The following is a 20,586-nucleotide window of genomic DNA, read 5'->3' on the forward strand; positions in this document are numbered from 1 at the left end:
TCCGAGTCAGTCCTGATGGCAACAAGATATATTTTTGGATTGACTACCATGACCTGTCGACTGCAGCGGGTTCTGAGGGCAATGAATGCGCGCGCACAGCGCCGTTCATGGCGCTCGATCTTCTTGTTGTTCACAGGGTCAACGATACGAAGTCGAATATTTGTATCTTTTAGATGAGTTGCGTCCCTGATATGGGTTTTCTCTTGAATTCGCTTGCATTACCGTGACAAGCATGGAGTCATCCGGCGGCCATCGCAATCATCGAGCCTTTCGATTCATGGGAAACTCCAGGCGCTGCGGTACGTACTAGCAAGGAAGAGTCATGGCAAAGTGACTCATGGCACAATACGGACTTTGAAAAGGCAGTTCCCTATCACTAGAGCCTAGCGAAGCAGCTCGCCAAGAAATACCGTCAGCACTCGCGTACTCTACATCCTCGTATCTCACAAGCTGCAGCCCATCACAGAGCTCGATGGCAAAGACCTTTTCAACGTGTGGCATCAATGCATCATGTGTACGTAGTTAACTTCATTGTATATATGCGGTTCTCTGTTGACATATTGCACAGGTCACTTTGATCTATGGAAGGCAGGGGTCCATCACCGAGATGCCAGCCCTAGCAATATGACGTATTACAAGTCTGAAGGCGCCCTGATGGGTATCTTCTACAACTATGATTTTTTATCATCACTGTCGACTCCGGCGGGCTCTGGAGGCAACGAACGCATGGGCACAATACCGTTCATGGCGCTCGACCTCCTATCTAACACGTGGGGTCAACGAGGCGAAGTCAAACATTTGTATCGCCATGATCTGGAGTCCTTCATGTGGGTTTTCGCCTGGATTTTCTTGCGTTATAGGAAGGGAGACATCCTACCACCGGCATCGCGCCCCTTGGATGAATGGGCAACTTCATGCGCCGGGACATGTGGTGAGAAGAAGTTATTCTTTCTGAATAATGTCCAAGATATCGAACCCTCGGACATCGACCCTGAAGACATAAGTTCGGATATGTGGGATCTTGTCATGGAGTGTTTTTTGGTGCTCGACATAGCCGCCTTCGATCGCCGTGTTCGCCGTGTTCAACAGGGATCGAGGGCAAAAGGAGGCCAACAGACAAACATCGACGTCGAGGAATCACACTCGGATATGGATGGTCTTTTATTCAAGTTTACCACTTGCAAGAGTTGGATGAAGCTCAGCGAGCTTTCAGAGTAATTTTCATTACCTCTTACCCTATATACGGTGTTGTGCGTATGAATGCTTGAAACTTTGCAGTTGTACATTCACACTACGTACAAGCGATCACTCTCGATAGAGGATATTAAAAAAATGAGTCATGCAAGTACAGGTCGTTATCGCCATGAAGACAGACAAGCAGGGGTCGGACGGCCCGGTCACTTTCCGCATACCCAATTAATTCGTGCTTGAAAGCTTCAAGGGCCGAACCAGCACGATGTAAGTATGAATAAAACTCTGTTGACATCGACACCCCGAGGTTTCTCTCATGAGGCTGTTGTGGGCCATAGTCAAGTCGAGCGGCCATGCGGGCGACGGAGTGGTCAAATGCTTTCATCGCGTCCCGGAACCTGATCATTTCCGCAGAGGGCAATGCCTTTGCAGATGCGGACTCATGCTGTAAATGAGGGCTGGATGCTGATAAGACTACGTCACGATGAAAGTGCAGAAATATGACAATGGCTTGTCAGGAGCCGCGAGAGACGAACATCGTCTTGTATACTACTAGGATATGTCGGAGTCAACAAGAGCAGGCCGGTTGATTGCAATATCACAGTGTCACGTGTCAGTGCGCGTGTTGATGGGAACACGTCGTCGGAGTCGAACTTCAATATTACCACCGCATCAGATTGATCAATGGTCCACAACATTTGTGCTTAAACACTTCAAGGACCTGTATCGAACCACACGTATCTAGGACTTAGCTGGAGCTCAGAGTTCAATGCACATACTATATTGGGCCATCTACGCGCAATCTACACCTAAAGTCGGCATCACGTGCGCGCGTTTGATGGAGCGCGACTCAGCGCGCCGTCGGAGTCGAACTGGACATCAAACCCACTTCAGATTGATCAATGGTCACCAAATTTGCGCCATACCAGTCGGCCGGATATAAAGCAGTAATAGGCCGTTCTCTTTTGTCCTCTTAGTCTTGGGATGGTGGCCAAGGTCTTTGGGGGAGAGGCCTGGGAGAATCGCACTAGCGAGTCGGAAATCTTGGAAAAGGTGAAGGAGATCGCTAAGGTGAACCAATCCGTAGAAGGCCATATTCCTGTGCTGTTCTGTCACGAAAAGTTCACGAATCCCACGTCCTCAATCCGAGAAGCGCTTGGCTTTCTGGAACCTACCAAAGGCAGTCGCGTGCTCTACATCCTCGTATTCCCCAAGCTCTCCCCCATCACGAAACTCCGCGGAGACAAGCTTTTTAATGTGTGGCGGCAATGTATCCTATGTTCGTGTTTCATGGCATTTATATCGCTCTTCGTTAACATAACGTGCAGGTCACATTGATCTATGGAAGGGAGGGGTCCATCATCGAGATATCAGCCCTGGAAACATGATGTGGTACCGTGACAAGCTCGGGAAGTTTATGGGTGTGATGAACGACTACGATCTATCGTCGTTGGCAAGTGCGGATGGTCCTCAGGGCAACGAGCGCACGGGAACGGTGCCGTTTATGGCGCTCGATCTTCTCACCGCAAGGGCACAACGAGGCGAAGTCAAACACCTATATCTTCATGATATGGAGTCGTTCGTGTGGGTTTTCATCTGGATTTTCTTCCGTTACAACAGCGAAGGAGACCTCCTACCACCGGCAGCGCGCCGCTTCGATGCATGGGCAACTTTAGGCGCCTTCCAATGTCGCAAGGACAAGTTAACCTTTCTGGATGTTCTGGAAGAGTGCTCCCGCCCGGACGTAGGGAATCTGACGTGGTGTCTCCTTATGGAGTGTGCCTGGGTGCTTAAAGAATATCGTCATCATCGGTCTAATCAGAACTTTGGTCAGAAACTTGGTCGGCTCATAGGAGCAATCGATCCGTCGGTGGACGGACTTCCAGGAGTGGTCGAGCAGCCAGAGGAAGTTGAAACTGAAATGGATATGGATAACTTCCTAGTCATGTTTACCAAGACCATGGGCTGGAAAGCGCTCGAGCGCCGCATCCGTTCACAGTGATTTTCCTACTCATGACTTTCTGAATATCAATCGGTGTTGCACTGGACGACTGACTCCGAACGAAGCTTGAAAATATCCTTTCAAGAGATAGCTATGAAAAGGCGGAGGCAAAATTTCCCTTGCTAGCGGTTGACGATGCTCTTCTGAACGATATGCACACAAAAGCGGCAGCATATCTCAAATGATGCGCAACGGCGTACTAGTGGCATAGAACTTTGTCCGCTCTCCAACCTCCTGAAGTAGAAGAGGCTCAGACCAGGAGATGAAACATTGCTTCCGCCAAAAAATCAAGGGAAGAAGGCTCGATATGCTTGATTTTTGATTGTTTGTATGAGAAAGACCAGGAGATGGTAGCTTGGTGTCTCGTACATAATATGTAGAGTACAAGCGTGAACTCTGAGTCTTACGACACGCCTTGGCGCTGCGAATGGTAAATTTAGACACCTATGTGAACAAATACGATCTGCTGTTCGAACGGAATCTTCTTGCGCAACGTCTTCACAGCCTTGTGCAATGCTCCCGCGGCACGTCTGCAGTCCAGTCTCCCTGAATCATCAACCAGGTTGTCGTAAAAGACAGAGACGATCTCGCCTGCCACATTATCGTCGACGGACCACATAGAACCTATCACACTTCGAAATCCGGAGAATTGCATGGCCGCAGCGAGATGAATCGCCTCATCAGGGCTCGACTCATCACCGACGGTAGTGTGACAAGCCGACAGGAATGCGAACTCCGGGTTCTGCAAATGAGTTCGTATAATGTCCCTGATCATTAAAGGCCCGTCGTGCATGGCGAACGAAGACTCGAATGGTTGTTTTCGATTTGGCATGCCATGACAGGCCAGGTGTAGCCACTGTTTGCGACTCAATGCATCCAAGGCTCCCTGGACTGTTGCTTCACTGTCCGCAAGCGATGTAAAGGGCAGCAAGGGCGCGACACGTTGAGCGACGACATCCAACTCAGCAGCGACACAACGAAGTGTCTTCCCTCCGACCGGGTTCGCTTGACCAATGGCAACGAAATTCTGAGTAGACGCATCTCGAGACACCTGCTGTCTCGCGCGAATGAGTGTGGCCAAAGTTGGGGTGTAAGAGGAGATGTAAAAGTGAGAGAGATTATGGCTAAGCAGTTCGTATGGTCCTGCTGCGTGTAGGGGGAGCAGCGTGAACTCAGCGGTGGGACACCACCAGATGCGCGAGCCGCGAGGAATGAACCGCCTGAGCACTTGAACTATGGGTCCAACAACACCATGCCAGAGCTTGCGTAAGACGCCGATGATCTTGTGTAACTCAATCTGATGATCAGAAGAGCCAGCATGATCTGTGAGGGACAGAAATGTGGAGGAGAGGTCCGTGACGTCGGTCTGTGAAATATCAAGTGGAACGCGGACAGGATCTTGGGCGCTCAGGATGATCAAAGCGTCGCAGCTGTACTGGCTGGCATTGACAATGATGACTGGACCACCTTCTGCCGCTTCCTGGAGGTCAGAGAACAACGGAGGCAGGAGAAACCGGGAAAAGCCGGGTAACATGCGGATGCGGGAGATAACATCATTCCACTGCATGGTCAGCTGCCGGATTTGCGGGGATTGGTCTTCAGGAGATGCATCCAATGCATCCAAGACTTTACGAAGGCGAAAGCTGACTTGCTTGAACTCATCTGCCAAGGCTTCGCCGGCATCACCTGATGTAGAAAGGTCGTCCAGTGGTTTGCGGAAGCGCGCCAACTGGGTCCAAAATACGGCACGGCCTTGCTCCACCAATTCCACAGCAGTCTTCAGAGCATCATGACGAACAGCACATGAAAAAGCGTCCATGGCGAGGGATGAAGTGGCCTCCCTGATCACATTGAAATAGCGGGATGAGGACGACAAAACAGCAACGTGCTGGTCGAGAAATTTCAATGTGGTCTTATAGGCAATCAGTGCGGATTTATGCTTGAACTGCTCTGCGGAGGCAGCCCAGGACTTTGCAGCACAAAGATCTCTACGAGAGACTGCGTGAGATACTTGGAAAAGTTGTAGATAGAGTCTGAAGGCCTCTTCCAAGTCTGATGAACGACCATGCTGCTGGAACCTGGTTTGAAGGCTGTTGGCAAGGTCACTCAGAGATGAGGATCGTAGAGAATGGCCAGAGGGACAGAGCGCCAATGCTGCTCGATGGAGCTCGATGGCCTCAGACAGGTCAGACAGGTCGTTCCGTTGTTGGAATCTAGTTCGAAGGCTGTTGGCAAGGTCGTTAAGGGATGTGGGTCGAAAGGAATTGCCAGGGGGACGTAGTACCAGTGCAGCCCTGTGGAGCTCGATGGCCTCATCCAGGTCAGACATGACACCGTGCTGCTTGAATTTGCTTCGAAGGTTGTCGGCAAGGTTGTTGAGAGACATGGACCGGTGAGGATGACCGGGGTGACGGAGCGCCAGTGCAGCTCGATTGAGCTCGATGGCATCAGAGAGGTCAGACAGGACGCCCCGCTGCTGGAATCTGTGGTGGAGGCCGAAGGCAAGGTTATTGAGATACATGGATCGGTCAAGATGGCCGGGGGGACGGAGTGCCAGTGCAGCTCGATGAAGCTCGATGGCCTCATTCAAGTCAGAAAGCATGCCCTGCTGCTGGAATCTGCCTCGAAAGCTGATGGCAAGACTGTTAAGAAACTCGGCTTGAATGGGGTGGCCAGGGGGACAGAGTGCTAGTGCAGCTCGATGGAGCTCGATGGCCTCAGACAGGTCAGACAGGGCGCCCTGCTGCTCGAATCTGCGTCGAAGGCCGATGGCAAGGTTGTTGAAACACGAGGATCGAAGGGACTGGTCAGGTGGATAGAGCACTAGTGCGGCCCGATTGAATTCAATGGCCTCATCCAGGTCAGAAAGGGCGCCCTGCTGCTCAAATCTGCGCCGAAGGCTGATGGAAAGGCTGTTGAGAGACGAGGATCGAAAGTAGTGGCCGGGGGGATGGAGTACTAGTGCAGCCCGATGGAGCTCGATGGCCTCGTCCAGGTCAGACAGGAATCCCCTCTGCTGGAATCTGTCGTGAAGGCTGTGGGCAAGGTCATAGAGAGAAGAGGATTGAAGGGGGTGGCCAGGGGGACGGAGCACCAGTGCGGCTCGATGGAGCTCGATGGCCTCTTCCAAATCAGAGAGGATGCCCTGCTGCTGGAATCTGGATTGAAGGCTACTGGCAAGGTTGGCTAAAAAGCTGGACCGATCAGGATGATTTGCAGGACACTCCAGCAAGGCCGCTCGACACCATTCCACATTGTCTGCCATGTTATCGTAGTGAGGTTACACGAGAGCTGATTAAGATGGAGATGCCAGTGGGGTCAGGCAAAAACCGCAGCTCACTAATATGATGAGTGTCTCGTTAATGAGTACAATCGAGCGAGATGAAGGCGAATACGCACAGAACGAGCAGAAATTCGATACAGTCAGTTTGCGACTGGCTATGCCGCTGGCGCCTAAAGTTACATATATCGCCTTTGAGGTGAAGACGTATACAAAACAACTCGACACGTACTACACAAAAAAGCTTTCAATATTGATAGGAGTTCCTGTTGGATGTCTGTCTGTCCTGCGGTCCTGGTATCTCTACTGCCTATGGTTAAGTCTGATAAGGTCAAGCACGACATGCTTCACACCAGGGTACAGGCACAGTGTCTTGACTAGGCACCCGCATCAATACCGTACGTATACGGGTATGCCACCGGTTTCTTGGCTGTCCAGTATTTGGATTGGCTTGGCGAGGTACAGAAGTATGACAAGGACAGGGCTACATTAGCCGCGTCAGTGAAGGCTTGAATTTGATGCCAACTCACTGCAAGTGGCAATCCTTCCTGATTGACAATAATCCTCTCGAGAATTGGAATTTCTCTTCGCATATTGGTTCTAAATGCATGTTTTCACGCAGGACCGATGCAGCAGGGAGGTCGTTTTTGGGGGGTGGAAATGGGCCGAATGTTCACTCTTTAGCCATACAATGTTATTTGGTTCATAGACGTGACTGCAGGAGACAGAAGGTGCGACTAGTTGACTAAGCTTTGCCACAGCACGGATGGGCAATGGGGAGGGGCAACACCCTGCCAATTTCAGCAACTACTGCGATCAACGACTCGGAATGCATCCTAATGTTAAATGCATCCCTCACGGTCGACTTAGACTAGGTGTTACTTTTGCTCGCACCCACAGTACACGTTGGATAGCGCAGTGAACAATGCTGCCGGCAACTTCAAGTAAGCTTGTACTTAGCATTCGGAATTTTGCACTGAACATTTCTGTCTCTCACTCAGCACAAGAGCAGTGGTCGTCTCTGATTTAGTAGATCGAGCGAGATGTATCTTTGGCAATACACTTCACTTTACTCGACACCGCTTCAACATTATCCATCAGCACATCAGTTGATGTTCCTTTGTCTTCGTTCGTCGCTCGTGCCTACGAGTGATGGATGGATAATGAGAGATCAGCCCTACTCTTGCGTCTACTAGTACACATTTTTTCACAATCTCCAACAGCGGAATTTTAACACTTTTATACAACGTCGACTCGTTGAAACGCGTCGTCGGACGTTTCAACCGTACCCTACCGGGGTTTAGAAAGCAAATTCGTTAGATTCAGCGCTAGGAGTCGGGAGGAATCGGATTCACTCCAGGCTCACCCTTCCCCTCAAAAGCATGACCCATATGGACCTTCTATCTGACAGCAGCTGTCACATTCGCAATCTTCAAAATCGGTGATTGTGTAGTCTGGTCCACACAAAAACAAGAATGGCATATCCTTGTTGTGACCTATGATCGTTCCGCACTCCAAATGATCTGTGAGTAGCCGTAAGCATACAGTCTGAGATCTGCGCGTCCACAACCCACTAGACTGCAAAGTACTCACTAGCTTGGGCGCAGGGGTGGCCGATAATCTGTGCGGTAGCTGTACCAGCTATTACTGCGGCAGACATGATCATAGTGGTGAGTGAGATGAATTTCATAGTTGCGATTCAGCAAAGGGCTAATGGCTGATGGTGTTTTGCTAGTATGACTATCTTCACTTTTATACACGGCCCGGGGTGTGTATCTGATGCTCGCATGTCCGATGTACCGGAACAGATGCCAATGCCCCGTGGCACGGTGTTTTTCAAGTACTGTAATCGACAAGTACAGTCACAGAGCTCCAATTGTATTATGATGCCTTAAGCGACGTGGAATCGCGGATCCACGAGAAATTGAGCTGGGAAAGCACCAAGTTTCAAATGTATCACTCACTGGCATTCGTAGCTGAGGCCAGCGGCGTTGAGCATGTTGCATATTGAAATGCAAAGGCTTTTTGCACCCTTTGTTTCGAGCTTGCGACTGCTAGCTTGGCGATCGAACCAATGCTGGCAGCTGTATGATGCTTTGCGATGCCGCAGAGGGTCCAACCAGAAAATGTTTCCTCGCAACCTCAGCTTAGTGAACTGCAGCATGTACAGCCGCAGAAATGTTGAATTGATTGTCTCCTCCACTTTGGTGACAGACCGCGGCCTGTTTATACATCGTTTGGACCTATGTAGTGCTGGTGTCGTGGCCCGGTGTTGATGCCCAGTGAGAACTGACTATGCTGGAAACAGCCGGGGTGTGCCAGAATATGTTTATCGTAGTGGCTGAGGGAAAATGTATAGATTAGCACATCTTAGATATAAAACGGTTGATTTAGCATATTGACAATGAGACGGGGCAAGGCCTCTAATGCCACGCTATGTTTTTCATTGCAAGAACATATAGAAAGCATACTGGCGCATATTGGTGTTCACTTCACTGTGGGAAGTAAAAACCATTAGATTAAGTGACAATGGGAGTGAATGTGTTAAATTCACTCCCAGTGTCACTTAATCTCTGGTTACTTGCATTCATTGACAACTGGGGACATTGAATTTCACCTGCCATTATTTAACAGCGCTGAATTTCACAATCGACAATGTTAATGGTATGAGATTCATTGTCAAAATTTTAATGCCGCTGAATTACAGTAAGTTAATCATCATCGTTCTCGTCAACTCCCAAGTCATCAAATCCAGAAAATACAGACTCCCGTGCTCTATCAATGATCCCTGATCTCTTTCGAGTGTCAACCAATCCAACAACGGCCTTTATATTTCGAATGTCGGTAATAATGGGAGCTAACTTTGCCTGGACCCAAGTGAGTGTCTTTGCTGCATCCTGTCCGTCTGTCTTCCATGGTGTTAATAACACTAGTACTTGTTCCTTTCCGCTGAGGATGCCGAAGAACGGGTCGTTCGGAACTTGATACACTAATATTTTGTCGAGATGTCCATAGCAAATCTTGCATATGGGCTCATGGACGCCTCTGCTATATTGTAGAATTTCATACTGGACTAAATGTAAGTCTACAAGCATGAGTATGATATGAATCTACGTACACGAACATAACAATTCTTTCGTTCGTTCTGACCAGTCCTTTTCGATACAGCTTCTGTTCTGAACGAATCTCCACCGTGACGTATACGGAATTTGCCTGTGGACAACACACTCAGGCCTAGGTGAGTGGTGACTTCAGTCGTGCGCTTGCCAAGCACTTGACTGAAATAAATCGCTAGCCGTCTTTCGAGGTCCTGGCTCATATGTGGGATGTTTGTGTACGGAGGTCGCAGCACATAGTCTGCGTCTTCACAGAAAGTGAGTTCGGTGTTCACTAACATATGCTAAATTGTTACCGACATTCTGGGTAGCTGCGCTCATACCCAATAGGCCCATCTCCGATATGCTCATTAACTGCCTGAAGTTCGTCTTCTAGGTCAAAGCGCGCTGCGAGTTGTTCAAGGTACGTCATATGGAGTAGGCGGTTGTTCAGGTGGCTCCATGGCTGTTGTACTGATCGTGGACCACTTTGTAGGACATGGCAAAATCGTTCCATATAGAATGACCATGTGCACCATACAGGACCACAGTCCCGAATTCCATCCGCTACGTGAAGGAGGCCATGTGCTGTCAGGGTGCACACAGACAAGCGTTCACATTTGTACTGGTAATAATATCTATTGAATTGATCAATTGAGAGCTCAAGCGTTCTGAAAATGACCAACGCACTGTTCATATTTTTGAACCCATTCGCTGAGGCCATTCTTGATATCACCAACAGCCGCCATGGTAATTTGAAGACGTAGCATGGTCTTCATCAACTCTACCAATTGACACATGTGGTCGTAGTATTTGTCCTCTTTGAAACGACCATGCAGGAGAATGGGGGCGAGATAAACGAACCAGAAGCACCACGACTCTGCAGTAAATTGAGATCGATTTGATGCAATGTTGCTGAGAACCCGCACAAAAGCAGACGGGATATGTCTCACTGCCGCAGCAGTTTCCTCCCCCACCTGCTCCCATATATGTGGGGTGATTTCATAGTCCTCATCACCGCTATCGAGCCCCTTGAATTCACCCGTCCAGAGATTCACAAGATTTGGCAGGACGTTCTCGAGGAAAAGATGAAACCACTCCCATGGAAGTGAACAAGCATAATCAAGAGAACCAACACGACGCAGGGCAGGATAGCATTTGATACCGTGGGCCTTTGCAATTTTCTCCTTTTTTGCCTTGGTTGGTGCTGCGGTGATCTCTGCCAAGACATTCCCAAACTCTCCGTGCGTCCGAAGGGGCAAGATGGTGGCATCATATATAATGCGGACTGCATGAGGTGGTAGATCAAGTGGTGGCTGCAAAGGCACGTAATATGTTCGCCTGTTGCCTCGAACACCTACAATCTTGCAGGAACGACAAGGGACAATGGCATTCACACCCTTGATGCCCAAGAATTTTTGGATGGCAATAATGTCACCGAGCTTGAAAATCAGAAAGGCATGCATGTCAAACATTGCCTGTCTGCTCGCATCAAAAGTGGGCACTCCCAACGCTAGCTGAGCTGCTTCGTCATCCAGTGGTGACATGAATGACTCCATATCCTTTGGTTGGTTAGGTCCAGGAATAACGCCAAGGCAAATTAGATTGGAGAGTCGAGTGCGTATATTGGGAGGGAGATTATAGTTTTGGATCAAAATGGGGGTTGCGGATGGGCCATTTCGCCGGCGCTTGTACAGCAGATAGCTATCTGTGCACAAGCTAAGTGCAATGTCACGAGGGTCTGAAAAGTAATGATAGGGGAGCTTTTCTCCGTCCACGACAACTTTGTGGCGACAGAGCTGCTGGTAGTGAGAGGAGTCAAAGACGTCCCTCATGTACCTGGGGTCGGACCTGTACTCTGCACGATACGACATCTTCGCAATGAGCTCGGGCTTCTGGAAAAAACCCTGAAGGCGAGGAATGAGGGGAAGGTAGCAAAATCTTCGCCTGGCTTTTCCTCTGCTGTCTAAGCGTGGCTCACCACAGTACTCGCAGAATTGGTTGTGTACATATTTCTCCGTGTATGCCATGCATGAATTGACACAGCAGTCGTGGTAATGTGGTTTGACGCCGGAGAGTATTGCAATGCGACGTAGAATGATAAATTGTGAGTCTAGGGGCAGTCTGTCCCTGAGTGCAAAACGCAGTTGGTCATAGGCACGACGAGTGGTATGACTCGTCATTTGCCATTTGAACAGCCGGATGTTATCGCGGTCTGCTTGTGACAGTACATCATTTCCTAGCAGAGCACTTTCAGAGATTGGCTGTTAAGTTATGACACGACTTACGAATGTCGAACAGATCTTCCTCTCGCTGCATCTCCAGCAATTCTTCTAACATGTCGTCACTGTACCCTGCTATATCTGCATCCAAATCGTCACCTTCTGCCCATGCCCACTCTGAATCTGTGATCCAGGAGTTCTCTGAGGCTTCACTTCCAGATGTCTTCGTGTCTCCATCGGATTCTACATCCATCTCGTCATCTTGCACGTTCTGTGAGAATCCTCGAAATTCTGATTCCTCTGAAATATCCGAGTCCGAACTATGACTGCTATCCGAGTCAGTTATATTGGCATCTTGGCTGTGCGAGTCGTCTTCAAATTCTGAAGCTTCAATCTGACTCTCCTCGCCATGGGCAGCGGCCTCACGATAATGTCTGCGACGTTGAGAAAGGCTCAATAGCTTGTTGCAGGTGGGCTTGCATTTGCAGTGTTTCTTGCGGTCATCTCGTGCCATGGTGTAGGTTGCAGCTAGACACGTGGCTGATGGGTTCTGAGGCGCTAAGATTGCGGCTGAGTCACCGGCGAAAATGCGGCTCATTGTCATCTACAATATGGGTTACATCTGTAAGACTTGGCACAAATACTAGCGCTGTGCTCATGGCCTTCTGTTTCTCGTTGTGTTCCCATTTGGGATTCATCCTCAGGTGGCCTTTCTCTCCCGTCTGCCGGCAGCATTCCTCTTCCTCGTGGGTTCGAAGTTTTCTGCCAGCAAGGATGTTCCAAGGGGCAAACACAAGACCTGCATGAACAAACGTGAGTTGAGGCATCAGAGAGAGAAGAATACGGGATGGCGTACTGCGCAGCTGCACTAGTGCTCCTTCGCTAAGAAAAGGTTTGTGTCAATACAGGGCAGGTAAAAGATCGTGCACACCTCAATGTCAATGTACGCTCTATGATGGAGAGACCATCAGCACTATGTGTAGTTCGACTGATGGTCCAGAGTGTATGTTGAATATTACATAATTGTTTGTGTTTGTTTGGTAGAAGTTGGTGTTACTCATGTCGTCGTTCAATTTTACTCTTTAGATGTCAGGTGAGGTGCTCGATGCGGCTGGAGGTCTCCGCTCCTGCACCAATGAACCTTACATCGCCCCCTCGTGAGTTTGCAAGTACTCATACCAATACGCAAAGCGGTTGTCGTCATGACGGCTGTTGATATCGATGCTCTTCAACCACTTTCGTACCATCGGAATGCGCCGTTCCGTAGAAGACACTGCAACTAGCCGTTTCGTGACCGGTGAACGTGTCGAAGCCCTTCTCAAGGTTTGATATTTTGACATCATCCACCGTTCTTTCATTAACTAACTACCTATGCAGGAACTTCCAAACCTAATTGCTTTTGGTGCTACGGAGTACATGGACGGTGCTTTGTCGCTGCCCGTTCTGAATCAACTCTTACTTCGTGGTTCTGCGTCGCCCTACCCGTGGACGAGGATTCGCGGTGTACGATCCAGAAGAAGATGATCACGAATGCAGCTACTTCCCCCAACCTTCTGCTCCCAGTACCGTCGCACCACAGCACTTCCTTAAAGTGTCTTACATCCGTCAACGTTGCCGACACGCATTTCTTCTCGTTCACCACAAACAGCAAGAAGAAATCGCCCACATTAGTAAGAAGTATGTCTTTCTCTTCCTTGTAATTTACCGTTGACTGAACGTTGCCAGATTCATCGCTTCCGCTGGTACATATGCCAACCTCGTCAAGTGCGTTTCCACTTCGAGGATATCCGCAAACTCCCTCCTCCCATCATTGCATTCGACGCACTCTCGGGAAACCCGTAAGCAAACCCGCTTTCGTACCCTGGCTGGCTATCGTGGCTAATCTGTTTCCCAGTACTACTTTACATTCATCGCAGTTTCTTTGCGCAGGCTATCATCGAGAACCCTGTGAATCCGTTAAAGAGCGCTTATGCGCCATCATTCCTGGCTGCTTACCGGGCGTCCATCCAGCAAGCGTTTCAGGAATATCCTAGTCTATGTGCTCGCTTTTGGACTGTCTGGACTTTCGCATTTTCTGCTGCTGTAAGCATTTTGTTTGGTTTCGACGACGATTGCAGCTGATAGCCAGATAGATCGTCTTTGGGACAATTGTCACTCGAGGTCCACAATCTCCACTGGCGTCTAATGCTATGAAGGAACTGGATGACGCCTGCCGTCTTTTCTCAAAAGCAGCTGCACATAGCAGACGTGCTGCTCAAGCTCTGGTCAGTGTTCGCTGTTATTTTGCTTAGTACACTATGTGATGGAGACCATACCACAGCCAATCCTTACGAAACTGAGCGAAAAGGCCCACGCATCCCCTGCTGCTGCTCTGAACGAACGGCCATCACAGCAGCTAGGGCAGCAATGGAGCGTCAAAGTGGAGCAAGACGACGATGAACTCGAAATCTTTGCTGGAAGAACTAGATTCATTTCAATGAAGCGAGCTTCAGGACTGCCTGTAGACTATCCGGAGGCATCTGCGTCTGCGTCGTCTTCTTCTAATAGCAACACATATCTAGTAGCAGGTTCCACCGAGCAACAAACCGCGCAATTATATCACCCGGAGCCTACGGCTGACTGGGTTCATTCGGCTTCGAACCGTGGTAGTCGTTATGATATGCATCGTTCGGACAATTCCGGTACACCTAGTGCAAGCACTAGCGTTCCGACCCAGCTATGGCGACAGCCCCAGAGTTCTGATTATGCATATGCTCCCCAGCATCATGTATCTCATTCAGCTGCACCACATGCGCACCCTACGCACCATGTAGCGACGAACGCGGGTTCAGACGGTGCTGGTACAGCCGAAGAAGTCCATTCGTATCGTTGCCAAAGAGCGAGAGGGACGAGGAGAAGTCCATCATTGGACTGTTAAGTACGCTTTCCACATCGTAGTACCATAAATATTCATTTAATTGTTTAAATTGCTCTTGCCCAATTTGCCAGTGTAAATTCAAACTCCGACCTCCTTACGACGCGTCAGTCACATATGCAGGAACGTCTATTTGCCCCTCACGCTTTTACCTTCCTGCACTATCAACATGCCGAAATCAAAATCAAAAACAGACAAACACCACCGTCTGAACGCGCTTGGTCGCTCTATGACCGATTTGCACCACCAGTTTAGTTCACACAGACGTGAGTTGCCTTCAATTCATGCCTCAAACATTTGACTCAAATATTATATTCATTAGGGAAAGAACACATTAAACGGGCTGAACGACGATACAAGACACACCCTAGGCACCAGAAGAACAACCATCCTATTCCGAAACCCAAGGGCCGCGCAGGGCGAAAAGATGGCTACAAGTTAATCGAGGCTATGGGTCTGGTGGACAGGAAGGAACACTACAATGCGCTCGTCGTCAGTTCAATTTATATACTGCTGCTTAATGTATGCTAACCCTGCAGATGGCGGCAGGATAGGGTACATATGCTTGCCGACAGGTATCTGAAAGACAATGTGACGATCTTGGGTCAAGACAAACTTCTGGTCCAGAATATCATGCGAAAGGTGCGATATATGCACCTATATCTTACTCACTCTTATTTGATGGATCGGAAAAATCAGGCGCAGAGTACCTCACGCACCTTGCAAAAGTTTGACCAAGGCTGGCCCGTTTACGATATGCTGGCGCAGTATCTGCGCAACCGTAATGCCTATAATAAAAAAAAAGCACAAGAGTTCTTGTTTTGTGCGCATATATTCTGACTTTTGTCCCCTAGCACCGCTTGGCAGACTTGGTTGATACTGGTGACAGCTCAGATTCTGATTCCAATGCGACAGATTTGGACTTGGACTCCACGGATTCAGACTCGGACTCCATGCATTCAGAATTGGACTCCCGCCAACGACATCATGGTATATATTTCTTGCATATATGCTATCACGATCTCACATTACGAGACCAACAGATACTGCATCAGAGGATGAGGAGACCGATTTTCAAGGATTCGGTAATAGTAACTGTCACCAGACAAAGAAGGCACGTGTATCGGACACCAATGCACCATCACATCGCAGAATTGTGATATAATTGACTGATGACCAGCTCACCCAGATCGGCAAAAGGTTGCCCCGGAAGCCACCTACATCTAAGCTGGCAGCCTTGACGTCCTCACAGAAGGTATGTCAGCATCTTTCGAGCATAACTCTACTCAATATGTCTAGGCTCCGTCGAAGAAATCTTCTAACATGCGCATGGTACGGAAGTCCAAAGCTCCACAATCACGACTGAAACCCAAGGTGTGTGATTCAGTATCGTTGCACGTCATATGACATACTATCACCTCAGGAAACTGAATCCGTGAAACAGTTCGGCAAGAGAAAGGACAAAGATGTACGTTCTGCTACCTCAGTGTTTCTGGCAGGACTGGATGATTTGTGTTCATGGATGATTCAGGAGGATTATTCAGATTCTGACGTACCGACTATAAAATTCAGAAGGCTCAAGGTATATTTAATTTCTTGTTTGACCAACCTTAATGTCATATGTACTGCATCTGCAGAGATACGACAGCGCTCGTGATAAAACAGGGAGCAAACAAGTCAGTGTTCCTGAGCCAGATGAGCCTGCCCAAGTACGTTCAACTTTATTCTACTTTCTAGGATTGAATATGAATATTATAGGATTTGGGGCTGGAGGCACTCGACAACACCAACACATCTGATCGGATCTCTGGAGCTTCCTCTATCTTTGACTCTCCTGCTCGTGATGCACATCCTTCTGTCTTTGATCAGGATTCTGATGACGACGAACTCGAACCACTGGATGACTGCGATGACAACAGCAAATTTGTCTCTGCTCACGATATTCCTACGATCTGCCCGAAGCACCATTGCAATGACGAAATACCTCGCAGCCCATCTTCGAAGCTGTACGATGCCTTGGAAAACTATGTCAAGCTGACTCGCACGCAGGGACATTCGACTGTCCGGTCTCTAACGCTCTCGTTCAGCATTTGCGCGATGATCAAGGATGGAGTGCAACGAGAAATCCACCTGAACGACGCGGTTGAACGAGGATGGCCTGTACTCGAAGTGGATTTTACTCAAATTCCTGCCCGTGTGTACGAGCTGAAGGAGAGACTCGACATAATCATTTTTGCCTCACCTTCTTCGATTCATGACCTCAAGGCGTCTCCTTTTAGCGACTTCCTCGAGGATATGGCTGCAGATAATTTCACTCTTCAACGTCTTGCGGATGTTCCCATCTTCAACAAAGAGAGCAGGATCCTTGCGAACGCGATGCCAGGATAGTGAGTCTCTTAGTTGCACCTCCGAATCCCCCAAAATCACAAATATTTGTAGCTACGGACCTAAAGGCAAAGCCATCATCAAGGCATCACTACTCCGCATGTACCCTCCAGAATTCACGCCCAGCAATCTCTTCAACCCATTGAGGACCGAAAAGTTCCTCGAGTACTTTGGCGTTCGTCTTGTCGGAGCTGAGTTAATCTCGAGAGACCTTGGTGTGGATATGAGCGAGGCCTGTGGTATCGCTTCGCAAAGTCTTCCTCATGGAGCTTACCTTTTTCCGGATGACGACGATGACATTGAACTGGACGAGATCCTGCACAGTATCATGCTTGGTGTATGGGACGATCGGCGGGAAAGGGCAAAGCTTAATGAGGCTAAGGAGAAGCAGCGTCCAACAAATGGTGTAGCGCAGCCAAGTTGGATGTTAAAAATGTTCAGAGATACTCCAAGTCCGACGGTGTGTGTCTACCTGTCATAGTCTTGTTCGCTGACATACATTTGACATTCATCTAGCAGAACGAAGATGTCACTGATCCTGTCGTGCGGAGGAAGCCAAAGAAGGTAGTGCAGGTCGGCAACAAAACTTCCTCGTATTGTAACTCTGTGACATGGATGACTAACTACTACCCTTACACAGACTGTAGCGCCAACGAAGACCCACCAGACACGCTTGCGGACTTCTACAACTCACGGCCATGCATGATGCCACTTCAAGGATCCGAAATACTTATCTTCGCTTGGGATGTTATCACCACTACTTGCTCGTCTGCTTCATTCTCCGGACAGTCTTTTGCTCTCTCTTCGGTAGTCGCTCATCTGCTTCATTCTCTGGACGGCCCCTGCAATCTGGTCAGCGTGCTGGTCTCTCAAGTCTCCAAGTCTATTATAGTTATGCAGTAATGTGTAATGTGTGTTAATATGTCATTTTTTTTGTCCGTACACCTGCTGGGTAGACAGCACAGCATCACGACACTGAATTTGCATCATCCAATTTGTATTGCGACACTGAATTTGCTGCGACAATGAATTTGGGTCAGACGATTAATTTGAGTCAGACAATGATTCTCACACCGACATTAAATTCAATGTTTGTCAATGAGCGATTCAGTGTCGCACGGCGGCACTGATTTACATCAACTGTCAATTAATGTCATAGCTTTCAGCACTGATCATGAAGGTCTTTGGTATTGATGTTCATTGTCTCCACTGCCCTCAGTGCTTGCAATTCCCTCGCTGAATGTGCTCATTTAGGCCGAGATATGATTATGCTGGTATATGATAAAACATGCTCTGGTATTATCACTCTAGGATACGCAATGAAAAAAGGAAAACATGCAATCAGAAGCAACATGCAGCAGAGCGGGTGAGGATCAAAAACATCATGATAGCCGCAGCTAGGATCTAGTACATCTTGCCTGCAATAATGGCGGTCTTGTCCCAATTCCCTTCAGCAATCTAGAAACCATCAATTAATAGAACGGAGACGATGACGACAAACAGACTCACGAGTTTGCTTGCTTCATCATCATACTCCTGGATTAGATCAGTGGAAACATGCGCTGCATATGGAAGGATCTCTGTCACATACCTTCCGTTGCCCTTGGCTGAGACTGTTGTAATAGATACAGAACTCGTCCGTCGATCCAGTGGTATTGATCTGCTTGAGCCAGCGGTGCGCACATAGGTTACTGGTTTGGTAGTCAGGCACATGACGAGCGCGAAGTAAATTCACATACCGTCCGTTCTTTGTTGGGCTTGGACGCATTTTACACTTGCTGCCAGTTTTACTCACTTTCTCTTTCTTTATGATCAAGCTGGCGCTGTCGTCCAGCAGAGGGTCTATAGCACCAGGGGTATCAAGAGGGTGAACTGGTGTGACTTGTGGAGACGGTGGTATGTCGACATTTGCAGCAGCGAGAGAATGTACAGAACTATAACATGTTAGTAATGGTCTGAACAACAAACGACGACTTACAGAGGGTTCGGGAGAGTGACTCTGACAGGCTTATGGACGGTGACAGATTGAGACTGGTAGCTAGTGTCAGCTGCGCTGACAGGGTTTGTGGTGTGAATGTCATCCAGATTGGTGACAGGTACAGGTTCGGGACACGCAAGAACGTTGTCAGTATTAACCGGTCCAAGATCGGAAACTGAGGGTGTGATTTCCGGGTCAGTAATAGACTCGGGCTCCGCAGACGGCATTGTTGTAGACACAGCGGGTGTATCGAGTGCAGGCAGACTCGCCGTTAAGATACTTGGAGTGTGAGTTGGAGATGGAGATGCCGATGGTGAAGCAAGTTGCGCAAATGAATCAACTACGCAAATATAATTAGCGAGATACTATGGCAATTGAAACACGCACCTTTTGTTTTCTTGATAGGAACCTTTGACTCAACAGGCGACATCGTCGGGCGCCTGCGCTTCTTGCTAGTCTGTTCATCGTTAGTGTCGTCGTCGTCGTCGTCGTCATTGGCATCTTCTTCTTCTTTCTTGACGCTGTCCCGAGACTTGCGATTGTTGTCACTGTCGAGGTTGTTCCGGCGCCAGGAAGGATATGAAGATGTTGCAAGATAATCTAGTTTCCAACCGTTATCAGCAAATTTGAACAGTGGGAACGTGCCCTCCATTAGTGAGTGGACCAGCTGTCTCCCAGAGGCTGACACCTTCCCCCATGATGGTGGGGCCATTTTGCGATTCAAAAGTTCGGACCAGCCCCCCCGAAGGAGCTTGCGAATAGCCTTGATGGTGGTTTCAGGTACTGGGTCCCCATCTGCATCCTCAAGATATGGCAGCTTTCCGCGATCAGCGGTTCGGCTACTAGCAGACTCCAGCCACTCCATATAGTCATCCTGAGTCCAGAACAATATACTGGGGTAGAGTTGACGAGTGGGACGAGTGGAGTCGCCAGAGGCTGGGCAAATAACCGGCGAGTTGGATTGATGAGGCTGAAAGGGATCTGAATGGAATGACCGAATAGAGCTTGCAAGTTGTTCAAACATTGCTCTGCAAATTGGAGCAATAAAAAACAACGGAGGTGCTAAGAAAATACTTACTTGATTGTATCACGTTCCATACTCAGCTGGACTTCGCGTAACTCCAGTGCCCTGCAGCGCTCAAGTAGAGCTTGAAATTGGCGACTATCCTGCATATATGCGCCCTAAAGATACATTGGTGAGCAGAAAAATGTTAATAAAATACTTACTTGTTGAAATTGATACCGTGGCGGGGCTGAATCAGCGAATGGGTCAGGTAATGGCCCAGACAGGGGCGAATGACCTGGGTAAGACGAGTCCCCTCCCCATCGTGGATTCGGTAGTGGGGAGTGAGAATACAAATTCCTATCGACGGAGTGCGCAGAACCCTCGCCAATTGAGAACATATTGGATTCAAATAACGGTGCTGGTGCTAGTGAGGAAAGGTAGAGATTGAAAGGACTTGCAGCCGACCGATATCAATTTCAGACTCCGTCAGAACCTTCCAAATTGATTGCACCA

General features: G+C 48.7%; 7 protein-coding genes across 7 annotated transcripts; 3 read left to right on the forward strand and 4 right to left on the reverse strand.

Moving 5' to 3' along the window:
- Positions 1–365: 365 nt before the first annotated feature.
- Positions 366–828, forward strand: DEU56DRAFT_835973 (uncharacterized protein; the record flags this gene model as incomplete). The annotated part of the gene is made up of 2 exons (XM_041354771.1): positions 366–514; positions 569–828. A coding segment is annotated over exon 2 (204 nt), but the record flags the coding sequence as incomplete, so codon positions are not given.
- A 1,215-nt stretch (positions 829–2,043) lies between these two features.
- Positions 2,044–3,230, forward strand: DEU56DRAFT_835979 (uncharacterized protein). Its single transcript, XM_041354772.1, has 2 exons — positions 2,044–2,470; positions 2,520–3,230. Exons 1-2 carry the CDS (start codon positions 2,176–2,178, stop codon positions 3,191–3,193), a joined length of 969 nt encoding a protein of 322 aa, XP_041202585.1. The 5' UTR covers positions 2,044–2,175; the 3' UTR covers positions 3,194–3,230.
- A 268-nt stretch (positions 3,231–3,498) lies between these two features.
- DEU56DRAFT_118363 (TPR-like protein) lies at positions 3,499–6,868 on the reverse strand. Its single transcript, XM_041344628.1, has 3 exons — positions 6,706–6,868; positions 6,593–6,646; positions 3,499–6,532 (listed from the first exon to the last, which is right to left on the reverse strand). The coding sequence occupies exon 3, from the start codon at positions 6,456–6,458 to the stop codon at positions 3,630–3,632; it is 2,829 nt and encodes a 942-aa protein (XP_041202586.1). The 5' UTR covers positions 6,459–6,532; positions 6,593–6,646; positions 6,706–6,868; the 3' UTR covers positions 3,499–3,629.
- Positions 6,869–9,247: 2,379 nt separating this feature from the next.
- On the reverse strand, positions 9,248–10,620 carry DEU56DRAFT_692461 (uncharacterized protein; the record flags this gene model as incomplete). Its single annotated transcript, XM_041347161.1, has 5 exons — positions 9,248–9,541; positions 9,592–9,836; positions 9,890–10,229; positions 10,255–10,446; positions 10,522–10,620. Coding segments are annotated over 5 exons (1,170 nt in total), but the record flags the coding sequence as incomplete, so codon positions are not given.
- Positions 10,621–11,259: 639 nt separating this feature from the next.
- Positions 11,260–11,796, reverse strand: DEU56DRAFT_721641 (uncharacterized protein; the record flags this gene model as incomplete). The annotated part of the gene is made up of 1 exon (XM_041347701.1): positions 11,260–11,796. A coding segment is annotated over one exon (537 nt), but the record flags the coding sequence as incomplete, so codon positions are not given.
- Positions 11,797–14,873: 3,077 nt separating this feature from the next.
- DEU56DRAFT_918474 (uncharacterized protein) lies at positions 14,874–17,795 on the forward strand (the record flags this gene model as incomplete). Its single annotated transcript, XM_041358123.1, has 14 exons — positions 14,874–14,970; positions 15,027–15,196; positions 15,254–15,346; positions 15,559–15,694; positions 15,748–15,824; positions 15,885–15,959; positions 16,004–16,078; positions 16,128–16,172; positions 16,236–16,286; positions 16,342–16,413; positions 16,463–17,091; positions 17,144–17,549; positions 17,606–17,662; positions 17,730–17,795. 14 exons carry the CDS (start codon positions 14,874–14,876, stop codon positions 17,793–17,795), a joined length of 2,049 nt encoding a protein of 682 aa, XP_041202589.1.
- Positions 17,796–18,493: 698 nt separating this feature from the next.
- On the reverse strand, positions 18,494–20,471 carry DEU56DRAFT_918475 (uncharacterized protein; the record flags this gene model as incomplete). Its single annotated transcript, XM_041358124.1, has 8 exons — positions 18,494–18,547; positions 18,599–18,625; positions 18,681–18,780; positions 18,829–19,023; positions 19,068–19,407; positions 19,455–20,095; positions 20,146–20,249; positions 20,295–20,471. 8 exons carry the CDS (start codon positions 20,469–20,471, stop codon positions 18,494–18,496), a joined length of 1,638 nt encoding a protein of 545 aa, XP_041202590.1.
- Between the last annotated feature and the right edge of the window lie 115 nt (positions 20,472–20,586).

The sequence above is a fragment of the Suillus clintonianus genome (genome assembly GCF_016758775.1).
Source record: "Suillus clintonianus strain FC179 chromosome Unknown DEU56scaffold_134, whole genome shotgun sequence".
Taxonomy (NCBI): Eukaryota; Fungi; Basidiomycota; class Agaricomycetes; order Boletales; family Suillaceae; genus Suillus; species Suillus clintonianus.